This window comes from Aotus nancymaae, unplaced genomic scaffold (genome assembly GCF_030222135.1).
Source record: "Aotus nancymaae isolate 86718 unplaced genomic scaffold, 86718_ANA_hifiasm-v0.15.2.pri h1tg000161l, whole genome shotgun sequence".
Taxonomy (NCBI): domain Eukaryota; kingdom Metazoa; phylum Chordata; class Mammalia; order Primates; family Aotidae; genus Aotus; species Aotus nancymaae.
Genome location: NW_026988576.1, coordinates 1,585,944 through 1,605,076, shown reverse-complemented (window position 1 = coordinate 1,605,076; position 19,133 = coordinate 1,585,944). Strand labels below are relative to the sequence as shown.

Here is a 19,133-nt window from a genome sequence, read left to right as displayed (position 1 = left end):
AGATATCTACCCTACATTACTTTAAAAGATATGTCCACACAAAGACTTGTAAACAAACGTTCACAGCAGTACAGCAGCATTATTCGTAATAGCCTCAAATATAAACAAACATCCATCAACTAGTGAATGAACAAAATGTGGTACATCTCACAATGCAGTATACGCAGCAGCAACAGAGAATGAACAGATACACACAAAGTGGCTGAAACTCAGGAACACTACGCTAAGTGAAAGACAAAAAATTACATATTGTATGATTCCGTGCATATGAAATTTCTAGAAAAACTACAGAATTAGAAAGCAGATCACTGGCTGTCTAGGGTTAGGGGTGGGAATGTAGACTGGCTACAAATGAGCTTGAGGGAGTTCTTCCAGATGATTGGCAATTGCTAAAAACCCAGATTGTGCTGATGGCTGCATTCTAGACATTAGACTGCACAGTTGAAATGGCTAAACTCTATGATAGGTACATTACACTTCAATAAAGCCATTAAAAAAATCCGATGGTTTGTCCCAAATGTTATGCAAATTTTTCTTTCAAATCCTCTACCTTTCAAATACACAATGCAGAGGAATCTATTAAGAAAATTATAGCAATGAAACTCAATCCCTTAAATCTCTTCTCAAACTTTTCACATTTCCAGGGCAAAGGAATATGATCTTATGCTTATTTTGTAAATGAAGTGTCCTTTTAGAATGGCTGAATTGATGTTCTTTTTCTTTACACTATTCCAGAAATTTTTAAATAGAGGAAAATAGGCTAATTGTACATTTTAAATTTGTGCGGTTTATTATATGGCAACTATAGGCCAATATTCCGCTAAATAAGTACATTTCAACTTATGGAAAATCATGCTTAATCTAAACCATTCCTTTCTCTGTTCCCCTATTAATCTGAATCAGATAAATCACTCCTTCTGTAAATTCAGCTTGTATCTATACAAGATACATAATCATAATACTATCACATCTAAAATATTTTATATTAAATATTAAGTAATGTATTAAAATATGCAGTGTTCAAATGTTCAATTGTCTCAAAGTGTTATGACATTTATTTTTAGTTTCAATCAGAATCCAATGAGGTCCGAATTGGATTAACTAGTATGTCTCTGAAATCTGATCCTCATCTTAGTTTTTTGTAGAATTTCATACTACTGCATTACGCACACTGCATCATTAGAGTGCCCTCTAACTTGTTCCTCTAGCCTCTGCTGTTTCTGTAAATTGTACATCTTAATGACTCAGGCTTGGAACCATCTAGCCCAAGCCCAGTTTAGATCTGCCAAATTCCAGGCATATGACTTACTAGTGAAAATAAATTACTGTAGACAGCTGAGTTCTGAGGTGGCTTAAAATCACAAAATGAAATTACAAAATACATTTTTAGTTGCTTTTTCTTCTATTCGCATTTTGGGTAAGACCTGGCTGATTCTAGAGTGAATCTGGTTTACGTGACTGGGTATGCAGGCAGCCCCAGCTGCACAGTGAAAACCTGACCCTTGGCACTGACACTGGAACTGTAGTTCTATATGTTTGTCCCTTGAGAGGAACGACTCAGCTTGAATTCACTGTTGTTTGAAATCCTCTTACAAAAGCAGGGGTTTTAAATGAAACTAAAGCAGTTTACTTGCAGAACTGAGTGCAGAGGCATTTTACAGCAAAGTGCTGGCAGGTACTGCACCATCACATCCTGACCTGGCTCTCTCAGGGTATCAGGAGGGCAGGTGGAGATTCTGCTGATGGGATGGATGCCCAAGAACCCTTCATGTTAGAGCAGCACTTACATCTTTCTATTGCAGCTTCCAGGGTTTTACTTAGTCGGCTTCCTTTTTTCAGTTTACCACCCATGACTACTGGTACATTTTTCTCCCCTTGGTTTACTATGTTCAGACTCAGACTCATGAAGTTGTTTCCCACTTTATTCCTCAAAACCTTTTCTCCATTCAAGGTTTCCTCCCCTCCCACTTCAGGGGAGATGGCAAGGATACCTCTTATTTATCTCCCTTTGCAGGCTTCTCTGATTTAAATCCTACACGGAAAGACAAAGACGCATGTATTCTGAATGCTGGGTTTGTAGGGAGGACAGAGAAGGAAACACAGTGGAGGAAAAGACTCAGTTAATTCAAATGAAATAATTTTTTAGTTGTAACAGACACATTGAACCCACACCGTAATTTTCTTAAGGAGATTCACGGGGGTCAAGTGATTTGGCTTGTCAGAAGAGACCCAAGCTGCGGCTTCTAGTCATCCAGCCCCTGCACATTTCATTAGAGCTGGGGGTAGAGGGAGAAAGGGTTTGAGATTTGTGGTGCCTAAGAAGAGGAGCAGGTGGGACTCTTCTGGGGTAAAGAGAAGTTCTCCCAGGAAGCAGGCTAACATGAGGAAGGAAAGAAATCCCATGAGAGGGGACCTGCCTCTTATCATTGGAAAGGGGCCACAGAACTAATACTAGGCACACATTCTGTACTGTCTCTAATATTTCTTTAAAACGTTATTTTTACCTAGTTTTTTCAGTTGTTTTCAGTGGGTGTGCACAAACATTGGCTACTGTGATCAGAAACAGGAAAACTGCTTGACTTTTTAAAGTACCATCCTATTGCTTGTGTTATTTTTAATGTAATCACATAGAAACAGTAATGATTCTACTGAGGACATCTAGAACTTACTTGGGTCCACTTTCACCACAGAAATGCAGAATGATCCAGACAGGAAGCAGGAGCTAACATGGCAGCTTTGTGTAACTGCCTCCAGTTACAGGAGTCATAAATGAATAGGCATGGCTCTGTTCCAATAAAACTTTATTTACAAAAACAGGCAGCAGTCCAGTTCGGGTTAAAGGGCCAAACGTTACTGATTCCTGCTATATGTAGTACTTACTTGAAATAGCAAAACCTGGGTTATAAAACAAGGTCTGTAACTAATTACCAATCAGTCCATCAGCAGTATAACCTTGGGAAGTCATCCTACCTTTACTGAGCTTCTCCACTCTCTTACTGGACTAAATCTATACAAATGGGGATCTGTATGTTTGTAAGGTGGAAAGTCCATGAATGCATGAGACACAACATGCACGTAGCTGTTCATGGATGGAATTTAGGCCCTAGATATCCCAGAAGTTGTGTACAATATACTTATACGTGTATTTATTTTTCTCATAAAGGCTCTAACAATTTCATGAGATAAAGCAAAAACAGTTATGAATGACTAGACAGGGTTACTGGTAGGCCTTTTGCAGGGGTAAATTTGAAAAGAACAAGATTAAAAAATCATACACACACACACACACACACACACACACACAATTTGCCATTAGATAATGGATTATAACCTTTTGAATATTACTTGTATCTGTTTATTCGGTGGAAGAATGATGAGAGATGCACATGTAGTAGCCAAAGATAAAAATAATAAAAAGTGGCCGGGCACGGTGGCCCATGCCTGTAATCCCAGTACTTTGGGAGGCCGAGGCGGGCGGATCACGAGGTCAAGAGATCGAGACCATCCTCGCCATGATGAAACCCCGTCTCTACTAAAAATAGAAAAATTAGCCGGGTATGGTGGCGCGTGCCTGTAGTCCCAGCTGCTCGGGAGGCTGAGGTGGAAGAATCGCTTGAACCCAGGAGGCAGAGGTTTCAGTGAGCCAAGATCGCACCACTGCACTCCAGCCTGCAGACAGAGCAAGACTCTGTCTCAAAAAAAAACAACAAAAACAAAAACAAACAAACAAACAAAAAATAAAAAGTTAGATGTACACAAAAGTTAATCACACGCAACAATTGGAAATATATTGAAATACCTGTAAGCCTATAAGAAACACTGTAAAATAGATTACCTTATGTTTAACATTTTTTGTCTATGTATTTAATGTATTATTTCTGTTATAACCCCAAATTTTATTTATGAAAAATTAAGGCCAACTTTAAGAAGCTTCAATATTCACTTTTATTATTTGTAAAAAAAAAAAAAAAAAAATTAAGGTACCAGAGTGCATATGGTGTACTGTGATCTTGGTTTTGCACATTTACTCACGTGTTTTACATTATTTTAATTTTAATAAACATATCATATGTGTATCTTTACAATACCTGATAAAGATTCAGCTGTCTGGCACTTACGCATGTATTCACAGAGTTCATTCTGATGCTTTGCACTTCAAGAGGATGTGAAAATGACTTGCCTGTAATTACCCCAAGGTAAAGATCCATTGAAGCAATTGTGCTCCAGCAATTGCCACTCATTTGTGCTGGTTCTATTTTTTCCCCTTAATTGAATGTAAACATTTGCCAAAAAAAAAAAATCTGGAAATGAAGTTCTGTTAATTTTTAGTCCAATAAATAATTTTAGCTACATTTAATGCAGCTTTTTTAAGGCCTTCACACAATTGAAAAAAACTAAAGTTGAGTATGTTAAAACCCTGTTCATTTATAAAATAAAAAATAGAACTTTACAGGTTTGCAGTTACAAGTTACCTTTCAAAACCTGTCATGCATGTAATAAGCTGCAACCCAACTCCAAGGCCTACGTACTGGCAGGTAGGGCACATCCCTGTGCCAGCAATGAGAGGCATTAAGAAAACACCATGATGTCAGAAGTCTAGATTTACATGTATTAAGCCACACGTCAGTGAATTCTCTGATAAACATACGCCATTTTAATAATCAGTATTGGATAGTGGATGAAAACATGCATTAGACTAAAAATGCCACAAATTGTTCTTATATCCATTCACTATAAAACTTTCTTTTTTAAAATTTAAAGTCTTGTTTCCTATTTTAGAATACACAATAATCGGGAGGATACATGATGGGGAGCCAGTTTTCAGTGAAAGATGCACAATGGGTCCATCCAAGTAACTTCATCAGCTACAACAAAATATAATAATATTTTTAAAAAAGTGACAGTTGAAAGCTCAATGTTTAGAATAAATTCTGTATTAAATATTTAGTAACAATAAGGTAGTAGCACACTGAACCTTCCTTCCACTAACCAACTGCTACCCACGCACTGATCTTCCTTTCCAGCAACCAACTTTCCTACCAACCAGCCAACCAATTCTTCTCATTTTATCCTCTTTCCCTCTTTCCTATTAACCTGTCTTCTCTTCTTCCTTTCAACTTAACTTACTAGTTCCTTTACTTCCTACCAACCTAATTTCCTTTCATTCATATTTTCTGAGTTAACTATCATGTCAAACATTGGGAAAACAGCGCTGAACAAATTCACCTCTCATTTTTAGGGAGAACAAAGAATAAGCAAATTAATAAACAGATGAATAAACAAGATATTTTTCAGGTGTACAGTAGAAATAATATTTGATATAAACTAAGTGGGGAGGAGTCAGATGGTTAAGAAAGGATCTCTACGGAGGTGACACTTAAGTTGAGTTTGAATGACAAGAAGAAATCTGTGTGAAAATCTGGGAAAGACATTCCATCTGGCCGGAGCAGTTAGTGCTAAGGTCCTCTGGTAGGAAAAGGTATGGCTGTTTCTGCCAAGCAGAGATGCTGGTGTGGCAGAAGCAGAGTTGAGAGGGCTAAGTATGATATGAAATAAAGCTGGAGAGGTAGGCAGGGGGCTTATGGGCCACAGGGGAGTGTTTAGATTTTATTCCAAATGTGATGGAGATTCAACAGTAGGGGTCAAAAAGCATCTTTTCCAGCTGCTGTGTGGAGAACAGGCAGCAGGGGGGCAAAGTGGAGGGTAGACAAGTTATGAAACACTCCCTGATGTGAAAGTCTGCAGAGATCACTGGCTTTACAAACCTAAGTGCTCACGGATCAGGTTCCATGTGATGAGAACCACATTAGACACATCAACACCTCGTTCCAGAAAGAGTTCTCTCAATCTAGTCAAAGATCCGAAGGAGCTAATTTAAAATATCTTACAATTTGGACTGACTGGTGAAGGTTAACAAAAAGCTCTCAGAGTAAATATGAACTATAGCTTACTCTAATTATCAAACATTTTCTACTGGTCAGTTTTACATTCAAAGCATGCCTTACATATAAAGTATAACTGACCTACGCTTGCCCTTCTGGAACCACCAAACTCCCCTGCCTTCACGTATCCTCTAGGTATAAACCAATTATGTATGTACAAAGACGAGGTCAGACTAAAATAATTTCTGTAGAATTCAATTACATTTTTTAACGTGACAACTAACTTGTGCAGAAAGCTCAACTATAGAAATTCTCTGCACATAATATGACATATGGTAAAATAATTTTAAAAATGCCTACCATCTCAAATGAAGAATAAAATCAAATATAAACTCCAAAAGGAACTGTTTTCTTCATGAAGAAAAACTGGCTTTTACTTCTACAAAATTCACAATGCATTTTGCCCTTGTTGAAAATATTTAAGGCTAATATCAGTTTTTTGGATAGCAGTGAACAGTGTTTTTAAAATTTAAATAGCATATTTACTGTCTCTCATATATTTATTCTATAGTTCACATTACTCTTATTAGTGTAATAACTGCTCACAATAAAACCAGCATTGCTGTGTCACAACCCGAATCCTTTCTACTTATCTTGTCACTATGCAATATCAAAGTGATGCTGAACAGTGACATTGTAAATACCACTTACTTGAATACAATTTTTCCAGTTTTCTTTTGTTGGTTTTTCTTCCACAAGTTTAGTTGCAAATTTAAGGCCTCTCCCATACATTTTATTTACTAATGCATGCTTATATGCAAATGTCAAAACCTATAATATAAAACATGATAAAGCTTGTTTATAAAATAATTTACATTTTAAGGCATTAGCTTTAACAATAAAATTAAGACTTTAACAGAAGTGTAGCTTTTGAAATAAATACGGTATATCGAGTACAATTTTTAAAAATCTGTAAAAAGAAAATTAGTATTCCATAGATGGAACCATGTTTTTTTGGGGGAAGAAAACGAATATGAGAAATTATTAGCTGTGGAAATTCATTTAAAAATACCTCTTCATGCATAAGAAATCAGAGCTAACATAATTACAAAGATGCAAATCAGGATAGAAATACAAAAATGTAGAGTCAGTATAAACTGCCAAAACTGCAAATGAGGATAGAAGTCAAAAAACAAGTATTAGATTATATAAACATGGTTTCTTTGGTACAAGGTTTTACTTGTAATTATTGCATCTGTCAAATATACCTGTAGTCATTTATACATATTTTTCGTCTTTACTTTGGAATGTGGGGAATGTACTCAAAGAAAGTCCTATGACACTGATTTGTACTCTAAAGCCAACTAAAGTATTCAACAATTGTTGCCATAAACACAGTAAACAGACAGGTAATAGAATGCATAGCCCCTAATACAGTAGCATTACTGCAAAAATAGAATGCTCTATAACAATTTTATTATGATGGTCATCAAGTGTTTTTCAATCTCCGTTACATTTCTCAAAGACAGAAACCAGGTTCTTATTCATCTTCATGTTTCCAGTAGTAAGTAGTGTTTGGCACACAGTAGGCCTTCAATAATTGTTCGCAATAACAGCAAGTATGTTTGGGGACCTTGCATGTACTTAATACCCATTCATCACAGCCTATGGAAGACTGTGTAGATAAGAAACTAAGGTATCAAAATTTAGTAACTTACCTAAGGTCACATATAAAAGTGGTAGAGGCAGGAGCCAAACTCAAGACTCAAGGGGTCTAATTTCAGATTCAAATTCCTAACCTCTGCTGCAATACTGGCTCCTTCAGTTTCCCAAATATAACTGAGTACCTTCTCTAAGCGTACCACTGCACTGTGCTGGCAAAATCCGAAGCACAGAAGAATCTTTTTTCCCACTTCCAAGGTTCTTTACTGCAAATTACCAGTTAGTACTGAGAACAAGCACTTGTCTATTAAAACAAAAGGATGGTCTGTGATAAGTGAGGGGAATCCTACTGACTCCATTTACCTTCTTTATTTCCACAGGAAAAGAAGATTCAAGAGTCTTGAGGAAAACAAGCAACATCTAAACTAACCAGTATGCCCCCTCAGCCTGCCCCCAATCTCCTACCACCAACAAATTGGCACATAAATAGAGATGGGTAGGCCTGAAGACATTTTCTAGAAGACTTGCTTAATTTAGCTACATACATAACTGGTTTAAATAAAAACCGACTACATACATTCTCAAACTGGTTTTTAAAAAAGGTGAGACAAACATGAAGTACTAGGCTACATATAACGTCACACTCAGAGCCCAGCTTAGCCTCCTTCCCTTTATCTTCACTCTTTTAACCAGCAACGGGCACAAGAGAGGTCTGTGAGGTAACCCCAAAAACTCTGCTGAAACAAGAAGCAGAAAGGTTACCTTATTGTCAAAAAGATCAGTCCATTTTGTAGTTTCCCAAAATGTTTCTGCCAGAGAATCCAAAGGACTTTCTCCCTCCTCCTCCTTTCCTTCTGCATCAGTGGAAATGGCTCCATCTTGAGCCTGGGTGTGAAGAAGATGGTCTGCCAGGGCACAACCTTTTCTACAAAGGGCATCTACGAGGGTGGATTTTTGTTTGTCCATGTCACTGTACAGCAAATTTAAAAATATTTCAGATATCAGTAAAATGTCTTTAAAGGTACAGTCTTATCTGAACTTAAATTCATGTATTCTTTTGCCTAAGATTTATAATGCAGAAATACTGTATATTCAGGTACATATGTTTGTATTGCACATCAAATAAGATGCCTTATTAATAAATATCAAATGAGCTACTATATTACACATATAGATTAAATGAGTTAGGGCAGCTGCACCTTGTTGAAACAGAATGCCAGAAGCAACAGACTTGAAAGGTTTGTTACTATTCTGAATTCTGTTAGCTATATAACTCTTAATCAGGCCAATGTCTTTTGAGTTTTTAGATTTCTTATAAATAGCAATTACTATACATTTGTCTGTGTGTATACACAGGTTATGTCTTAAAACTTTCATTCATGGCTAGAGCAAACAAATATAATGCTGTACTCTGAATGTGCCAGCAACTGTCTTAGCATTTTAACATACTAATTCACATTCAAAACAATTCTGAGTGAGATACTATTAATTACCACCATGTTGCAAAGGAGGAAACTGAGGCCCAAAGAGACTATGCAATTTGTTCAAGTTCCTCCAGTTAGGAAGTGGCAGATCCAGGCTTCTAAGCTTAGCAGTGGGGATCTGTAATCTGTGCATAGTGATTACACTATGGCACACTACCTTGATCCAGGGCAGCCATCTTTGTTTTCTTCAACGCATCCCAAGTGCCTAGGACAATGCCTGGCACAGAATGGACACTCAATAAATCATTGCTGAATGAAATACAACCACCACCTACATACACGCCAGGGAAAAGTGTGAGTCTCCAGCGTGCTTGCTTATTTGAGGCATTCTGTCCAACTCATGTCAGATACATGTGAAAACAATGAGGACTAAAAGTATTGAGAAAATGATGATGAGGCATTTAGCTGTGGAACAAACTAACAGCTAAGAGTGACTCTGAAAGACTCAGAGTAAAATGTGTAGCATGTGTAATCTGCCGGGACTATACCACCAATAAGGATCATCAGTAGCAAAGACAACCATCAACCCAACAACTTGAGGGCTCAAGGGCTCACCCACACTATTCCTGCGCACCAAGCAGTCCTGTTAATTTAAGAGGCAGCATGACAGGGAACATGAAGACTAAGCACCATGGAAAATGCTGCTGCTGAAACGTTGCCCAAGACTAGGGTATTCTCAGAGGTTCAAAGCCCATTTGATCCGGTACCTTGAAAGTGAGCAGGGAGGCAACGTGGGTAGCAGAGCTGCTGAGAAATTCCTTCACACCGGCAGAGGTCATCAAAGAGGGCAGATTACCAACCTCAATACATTTGCAATGTAAATGAAACTGCCTAAAAGATGCCTCAGTGCTTCTCAGCACAGTTTCAAAGCTTAAAGAACCAACTTTCACTCCTTTTTTGTGGAGATGTGTCTGGATACTGCTTGTTTACTCTGGACTTAAGAAAAGGATTTATGAGTAGCCTTTAGGAACTTCTAAGCTGTGGGACATCTGCATGGCTTGTCATTGCCTGAGCCACCCTCCTTCTCCCTCCTCTTAGATGCTAGGCGCTATCCTTAAATGTCTTCTAGGCAGTCCTTTACTTATGCCTTCCAACAACCCTAGGTGTCAGGCACAACTACTATCCTGATTTTGTGAAGGAGAAAGGGGGCTTGGAACAGAAATGGTTGATAAGGCAGGTTTCCATACCTAGGCCAATGCTAACTGATGGGTCCTGGCTGCTCAGGGAAGAGCTGGAATGATGCAGAATCAGGGGGTGACACAGATAATCTGCATTTGTCAGACCTGGGTTAAATTAGCTGTACAATCCTCTTTGTATTTTAGCATCCTCTGATCACATATCTAAATTCTACATATCTGGAGTATTCCTTTCCGTTCCTTAGGCTTTGTACTGACTGGCTCAGATTGAATACCTTTTTTATTTTTGAGACAGAGTTTCACTCTTGTTGCTCAGGCTGGAGTGCAATGGCACAGTCTCGGCTCACCGCAACCTCTGCCTCCCAGGTTCAAGTGACTCTGGTGCCTCAGCCTCATGAGTAGCTGAGATTACAGGAGTGCACCACCAGGCCTTGCTAATTTTTGTATTTTTGGTACAGATGGAGTTTCACTATATGGGCCAGGCTGGTCTTGAACTCCTGACCTCAGGTGATCTGCCCACCTCAGCCTCTGCAAGTGCTGGGATTACAGGTGTGAGACACAGTGACCGACCTGAATACCTTTTTAATACATGAGGCTTTTTCCACTCAGAAGAAAGTCAGCTTTTCTTTCTACAGGCTTTTACAATTTGAAATATCTATTTAAAAATATTTGTATTTCATATCTCTTAATCACTTCCTATCTGGCAATTTCATCTTCTATATTAGATGGTTAAGTTTCCTAAGAGTAGAGACTATCTCATTCTTTTTTTTTTTTTTGAGACAGAGTCTCACTCTGTCACCAGGCTGTAGTGCAATGGCGCGATCTCAGCTCACTGCAACCTCTGCTTCCCGGGTTCAAGTAATTCTCTTGCCTCAGCCTCCTGAGTAGCTGGGACTACAGGCATCCGCCACCATGCCCGGCTAACTTTTGTATTTTTAGTGGTTTTCACCATATTGGCCAGGCTGGTCTTTAACTCCTGACCTTGTGATCTACCCGCCTAGGCCTCCCAAAGTGCTGGGATTACAGGTGTGAGCCACCGGGCCCAGCTTATCTCATTCATTTTTTAAGTCCCAGTCAGTGATGCCTTACATAAAGTACTTGCTCAATAAACACCCTGAAATCCAATCTAGTTAGGTATCCATCAAGGTAACAGCTACATTTTAGGAAGCAATTTAATTTGAATCAGTATTCCAATGTCTAAATAAGTGCAGTTTAAATTTAACTAAAACATGACGTTAACAAAAAGTTGACATCATTTTTAAGATTAGAAAATGGCTATCTTACAATTTTTGATGTGACTTAAAATAATTTTGCATGGAAATGAGAAGTTAATGCTTGAGTTGGCTGCTACCTGCCCATAGATGACATCTGTAAAAAATATTAAATATTTCCTGATAACACCTTGTATAATATTTCAAGTCTGATTATAGTCTTCTGTCCAAACACAAGCTGGTCAAAGTCTATTTCAGTCAGGCCAAAGCAAGGGCCTGGAGAAAAATTCTTTAATTACAAGGATAGACAAGTTGACCGAGTGTTGCTAAAAACTTAAAGCAGCTCCACTCTTAGCATTTTTACAAAGTTTTACGGCTTCTTCCTAGTTTTATCTCAGCTTTTTTCCAGTAGCCCTGACAGTCAGTGTCTAGTAATCTCCAAAGAGTAGAAATTTTTTAAAAAAGAGATTAAAAACAGTGAGAAAAAAAGATCAGAAAGAAAACAAAACTAATATTGTGTTAGTTTATGGCTCCCTGTAATCTAAGATTGAGTTTCCTCTGTGAATGGTTAAATTGGGAAAACACAGACCTTGGAATTTAGTGAAATTTCAAAATGTGCCACATGCGTTATTTCATGTAATACCTGAGTTTGAGAAAATATATTATTTTCACAAAGTATAAAAAATAAATGCTAGAAAGCATAGGGGATAGTTAATGTCAGTTGCTGCAGAGAGTTCAAGGAGATGCAAAATGGGCCATTCTTTTTAGCAACTGGTTATCACTGGTGATCTGCGGAAGACAGTTTTAAAGTGACCAAGGCCAGACTCCTCTTGTAATAAGATTAACAGTGATCACCCTGAGACAGAAAGGATCACAATGAGGATGGGTGGGAGGCATCACGGAAAAAGAAAAGCTCCTTTTTCTGTGGGATAATAATGTTATGTTAACCTTTACAGAGAAAAGAAAGGGCACTGGCTGTGGAGGCAGATCCTGATTTGACTATGGGCTTTCCCACTTCCCAGCAGCCTGAGCCAAGTCAGCTAACCTCTCTGAACTCCAGTTTTCTCTTCCTTTAAGAGGGGGATACAAACGCCCCTGCTTTTCACGTTGTTTGGAAGACAAATTTAAATAAGACAACGTATTTAAAATGCCCTCAATAGTCCCTTGTACATAATCAGCACTTAATAAATGGTGGCCATATTTTCTATTAGTATTAACAACAACAACAAAATGGCAATGTTTTGAGACTATTCTTTTGAAGAAGATGAAAAGGTACTAACAGTGGCCAACAAACCAATTTTAAATCCATTCTATCTCACTTGAAAATTATTGCTTGTAATAGACATAAGATCCCCTAGTATGAATATAAATGATGTAATGGAAAGAATTCTAGCAGTTCGGAATCCAAATGTTATGTAGAAAAAAATACTGAGACTCATAAATTTTTTAAGAAAAATTATACTATTTTCAGGCAGTCTGAAGAGTTTTGGTTATTTGTAATAATAACCACAAAAGAATCAGGATATTTCTACCCTTGTAAGTTAATGATCTCCTAAGTTGAAAATAAACAGAAGTGATAAACAAGTAACTGATATTGGGAGAGCTACCATGAGGTGATGGTTTAAGAGTTCATGGAAGGGTGAAAGTGACCAAATGGCAGCTTGGTTCAGAGTCACTGGACCATTATTTCAAAATATGGAAATCACACTCCTACATGGAAAGAACCAGACCAACCACTCATAAACCCAGGGAAGCTTCTCTGTTTACATACAGCATTAGGTTTTACAAAGGCTAAACTATAAATTCTCTCCTCCCTATTCTCTCCAAGTAATACTATAAAGCCAGTTTCATAAAAGTTGCCAGATAGTTTTAACCTAATTTTATTTTTTATCATATATTTCACTACAAACCAAATACTAGGTTTTTCATGTTATTGGACAATAAACAGTTTTAAAATTAATTTTATAGAAAGTTAATTTTTGTCTTCCTGAAACCCTCAAGTAGCTGGACTGCTTCATCACAGCTATTCAAATCCCTCCACCTCGACAGCACTTAATGGTACAGAAGGCAAACTACTTTTCTTGGGCTTAGTCTTAAAAAGATTGGACAAAATTATTTGAAAATGTCTAAGGAAGGAGTATCCAAACAGTGATAATTCCCATTATAAGGATATAATCAAACACCAGAAAAGCAGAATCCTCTATAATATTAGCCCCTACTTTATAAACAAGTTAACTAAGAAATGAGATGCAAGAAAGATTATTTACTGGCTAGGTACTTTTTTATAGTAGCTGCATCAGGCCTGGGATCAGTCTTCATTGCAATATAAACTGCTAGGGCTGTTTGATCTATATGAGAAATAACAGCATTTGCCGCATCAACAATTTCATTAAGTCTTTTCATTCGTTCCTGGAGAGGAAAAAAGAAATAATAAAAATAGGTAGATCAATCAGTATGAAAGCAATTTCACTTCTGCTGTCTCAACCTTGAGAGCTACAACTGGAATATGAGTGAACTATGTAATTGACTTGTAGCCCAGGGGCTCAGTGCTATCTCCTATTGTGATTTTTCTAATTGCTGGTATCTCTATAAAACTTAAGCTCAGATACAGAATAAAAATACCTTATTTACATTCCCTGTTGGAGTACCATGGTGAGAGTAAGCAAAACATAAAGTTCATAAAAATGTAAAGTTTTTTTTTTTTTTAAACAAAGGCAACTCCTTTTCTATATTTCTTAAGATTTCAGAATTGTGATTGGCTATTATTACTCTAGCTGCACACTACCTGAAAACAGAAGTTAGGAAAAAAAAAAGCCCTAGCTGATGAAACCAGTTGTGATCCATCATGAAAAACACAAAGATGAGAGTAAACATTATAATCAACAGAGTCTAACTGTGATTACCATGATGTTCTCAACAATTTGCTAATTTGCTTCTCTCTTATCAAAGTCTTTTAAGAAATCTTCTTTAAACACCCTCTAGTTCACACTAAACCCTTGATGATTTTTAACTGATTAGGATAGCACTTTCCTACTGCTACGATTACTAATGAGAACTGGTCCATCTCATGACAGACTAGAACTATGGCCAATTCTCACAAATGAGAATCATTAAGAAAGTTAATACGAAGAAATTATTTTAGTGAAGGTGTTTAGATTTCCAACTGGCCAGGACCATTACATTCTGCTCCTTGCCCTTTAGGTTAAGGTCCTGAAAGCAATCCTTAGGGTATCTTCTCTATTACTAATCTCACTGACCAAGCATGAGCAAGAATCCTAAACTAAACTCACAGTAGTGGCCAGGTCTTACAATAACCTTCATGAAAACAGCTTAATACAACATTCAATTTGCAAAAACATGTTTTAGTTAGCAAGAACAGAAGAGAAAGATAGAAACGCACTTTTCCTCAAAACGCAAATCTTATCTAATTACAAACAAAATAAGATATATTAGAATGAACACGTCTAACCTTTTCAGCATCCAATTGATGAAGTCGTGCAACATACAGAGGAAGATAATTAGGATATGTTTCTTTCAATTCGTTATAAATGTCACTAGAATCCAACCTATGTATGTAAGAAGGAGAGAAACATTTACTTTTTTTCTTTTAAAAAGTGTATTTCTGTCTTCCCTATTATTTAACATTGTTTGGACGTTTAAATCAATAAAATAAGTCATTAATTTGAAATACAAGTGTAGTCGTTGGCAAGGATTATCATTATTAGCAGGTAGTATAAACACTTACCTAGAAAACAAAAATAAATCAAACTGAAAATTATTTCAATTAAGAGTTCAATAAGATACCCAAATAAAAATATGCATCAATAGCTTTCTTACATACCAGCTATTATTAGATTTATTTAAAAGAAAAGCACATTCACAAATACCTGGAAAGATTAAAAGATTTAAAAATGTCTAAGATCTATTAAACTTTTCTGAAAATTATTTTTTAAAAAAATGTAAAGTTTTCTGAAAATTCTAAAGTCTTGAATAAATAAAGAGTTACTCTATGTTCCCAGATGGGGAAGCTGCATAAAATTCTCAATTCTTCCTGATTATATGTATCAGGATAAAAACAAATAAACATACAAATGGTAAGTAGCACCAGAGGCCGGTAACTTAAAGTCACTTAATATATTAACAAAACCTCACAGTACTATAAAAATAAGGCTGACTGGGATTTTGATACGATAACTTTCTGTGAAAATAAATTTAACTTGTAGACAACAAAATTTATACTAATTCTTAGGACAATAAAAAAAATTAAGTCCTGTTTTTCTCTTTTCCCTCTCTAAAAATTATACAAGGGCAAAACCAACACTTTCATTTTATATATTAAACTACTGCACCTTAATTATAAAGAAGTTTTTTTTTTTTCCAAAAAAATATTCTAAAGGTTTTTTAAGTTCTGCAAGAGAACTCTAATAATTTTTTTGCCGTTTTCTTCTAAAACACCTAATGGGTAAACGACCTTTTCAGTTTTTTCTCCTTCATGTTTCTGAATAGTCTAACCACATTTGTTATGACTTTCGAATAATTTGTTTAGTTCTTTAACTTCATTTGCATCAATTTCTTTAAAATTTGCATGTTTTTCAAGTATCTGCAATTTCACCTTTTAAAAACACATATTCCACATACCTACAATTTACCCATTTTAAGTGTGAATTTCATGGTTTTTAGCATAGTAACAGATACATGCAATTATCAAAAGTCAACTTTAAAACATTTTAAATCAACACAAAAAGAAACCCCATACCCTTTAGCAGTCAGATCTCCCCAGACTCCCCAGCACTAAGCAACCACTAATCTACTTTCTGTCTCTATAGATTTCCTCATTCTGGACATTTAATAAAATCATATAATACATGGTCTTTTTGTGACTGGCTACTTCCACTCAGCATACTATTTTCAAGGTTCATTCATGTTGGAGCATTAATCCTATTCATGGCTGAAGAGGAGTCCCCTGTATGGATACACCACATTTTGTTTGTCCAATCATCAGCTGATGGACATTCCACCTTTTGGACATTATGAATAATGTTGCTATAAACTGTCATGACATGTTTTTGTGTGAATACAGGTTTTTAATTTTCTTGGGTATATACCTGGGAGTGGAACTGCAGGGCGATAATGGAAACTAAGCTTAATCATTTGAAGAGCAGTCAGATTGTTTTCCAAAAAGTCTGTATCATTTTTGTATTCTTACCATCAATGTCTGAGGATTCTGCTTTGTCCACATACTTGCCAAAACTCATCATTTGACTTTGTGATTCTAGCCATCCTAGTAAGTGTGAAGTTATATTTCATTTGATGTATGTTTCCCTGAAGACTAATGATTTTGAGCATTTTTTCATGTACTTACTGGTCATTTGTATATCTTTATAGAAATAACTATTCAAATTCTTCACCTATTTAAAAAATTGGGTCATTTGCCTTTGTATTACGAAACTGTAGGAATTATTTATGTATTCTGGGGACTGGGTGTGGTGGTGGCTCATGCCTGTAATCCCAACACTATGGGAAGCTGAAGCAGGAGGATTACTTGAGGCCAGCAGTTCTAGACTAGCCTGCGCAACACAGTGAGATCCTATCTCTTAAAAAAATTAGCTGGGCACAGTGGCATGTACTTGTAGTCCTAGCTACTTGGGAGGCTGAAGTGGGAGGATCCCTTGAGCCCAGGGGTTTGAGGCTGCAGTGAGCTATGATCATGCCACTGCAGTCCAGCCTGGGTGGTAGAGTGAGAGACCCTGTCTAAAAAAAATAAATAAGTGAAGAGTTCTTTATATATTCTGCATACGAGCTCCTTAAAAATATATAATTTGCAAATAGGCTGTTCTTTTCACTTTCTTGATGCTATGCTTTGAAGCACAAAAGTTTGGAAGCTTGATGAAATCCAATTTTCTTCTTATGTTACTTGTGCTTTTGGTATCTTTAAAAATCATTTGCCCAATGAAAGGTCATGAAAGTTTACCACTATAACCTCATTAAGGAGTTTTATAGATTTAGCTCTTTGATACATTTTGAGTTAACTTGTATATATGATGTGAGGCAAGGGTCCAACTTCATTATTTTTCCATATGGCTATCCAGCCCCAGCACCTTTTCCTGAAAATACTATCCTTTCCCCATTAAATGGTCTTTGCATCAGCACTCTTGCCAAAAATGAAAATTAGCTACCATAGACACATGATTTTATTTCTGGACTCTTAATTCTATTCCATTGATCTATATATGTCTTATCCTCGTGCCAGTATAACACTGCCTTGTTTACTGTTGCTTTGTATTTAAGTTTTGGAATCAGGAAGTGTGAGCCCAACTTTGTTCTTCATTTTCAAGACTGGCTATTCTGAGTCTCATGCAATTACATATAACTTTTAGAAACAGCTTGTTAATTTCTACAAGAAGTCTTCAAGGATTCTGATGGGGATTCAATTCAATTGTTTGATCAATATGAAGAATACTGTAATGATATTAGGTCTTCTAGGCCACAGACATGGAATACCTTTTCCATTTACTCAGGTCTTTTTTTTTTTTTGAGACGGAGTTTCGCTCTTGTTACCCAGGCTGGAGTGCAATGGCGCGATCTCGGCTCACCGCAACCTCCGCCTCCTGGGTTCAGGCAATTCTCCTGCCTCAGCATCCTGAGTAGCTGGGATTACAGGCATGCACCACCATGTCCAGCTAATTTTTGTATTTTTAGTAGAAACGAGGTTTCACCATGTTGACCAGGATGGTCTCGATCTCTTGACCTCGTGATCCACCCGCCTCGGCCATCCAAAGTGTACTCAGGTCTTTTTAACTTCTTTCAACAATGTTTAGCAGTTTTGACGTATTAAGTGTTGCATCTCTTTTGTTAAACATATTCCTACAATTTTTTTCACTATTATCATAAATGGAATTCTCTTAATTTCCTGTTAACTTTAAATTACTGATATATTTTTGACTTATGTCTTCGATTTGACTTTTTATTTTTGATGTATCCTGTCTTTTTTGTTTCTCTATTCCTCCTTTACTGCTTTCTTTTATATTAAGTGAATATTTTTAAATGAGCGCTTAAATTTATTTAATGTTTTTTCAACTTCAGTTTGTTTAGTGGTTGCTCTAAGGCTTACTTTATACATCAATCAGGTTCAGATTTTTCCTAGCTTAATTTCAATGAGATATATAAATGTTATGCCTTTATAGCTCTATTCCCTTCTCCTCCCTTTTGTCATATTATTATTCTAGTATTTATTACTGTTATACATCATTTAACTGTTATTACAACAATTACTTTACTATCTGCAGTCAATTCTTTAGCCCAGTACAGTTTTGCTCCTTAGTGCTATTAGCAAATATGTATTACAGAATATTACATTTAAATATTATATAGGCCTAATATATACACAGTATTTATAGAACTGTTTTTAAATTAGTTAACAGAAAAAAATGAGAACTTTATGCTGTCTTTTATAATTCCGTAATAATTAAGTTTACCAGTGTTTCTTTCCCCATTTTCACCAATGTGGATTCAAACTACTGCCTGGGGTCACCTGCTTTCAGGTTTAAGAACTTCTTTTAGTATTTCTTATAAGGTGGGTTTGCTAGCAACAAATTCTGTTTTTGTTTATCTGGGAATTTTTAATTTCATTTTCATTTTTAAAGGATAGTTTTGCTGGATATAGGATTATTGGTTAAGATTTTTGAGCACTGTGAATAAATTACCCCACTGTTTTCTGACATGTCCTGTTTCTGCTCAGAAGTCAGTTGTTAACCTTTC

At 36.5% G+C, this 19,133-nt stretch overlaps 1 protein-coding gene across 3 annotated transcripts in view; it reads right to left on the bottom strand.

The window, feature by feature from the left end:
* Positions 1 to 2,784: 2,784 nt before the first annotated feature.
* TPP2 (tripeptidyl peptidase 2) overlaps positions 2,785 to 19,133 on the bottom strand; it is a 78,626-nt gene continuing 62,277 nt past the window's right edge. For 2 of the 3 annotated variants that reach the window (XM_012440957.2, XM_012440958.3), the window contains 5 exons: positions 14,845 to 14,941; positions 13,654 to 13,784; positions 8,307 to 8,514; positions 6,594 to 6,713; positions 2,785 to 4,865 (listed from right to left, as the gene is read on the bottom strand). In XM_012440957.2, the coding sequence (XP_012296380.2) occupies positions 4,776 to 4,865; positions 6,594 to 6,713; positions 8,307 to 8,514; positions 13,654 to 13,784; positions 14,845 to 14,941 (646 nt within the window). In that variant the 3' untranslated portion in view covers positions 2,785 to 4,775. Of the gene's footprint in view, positions 4,866 to 6,593; positions 6,714 to 8,306; positions 8,515 to 13,642; positions 13,785 to 14,844; positions 14,942 to 19,133 lie in introns of those variants that run through there. The other variant, XM_064371775.1, reaches the window with a different exon arrangement.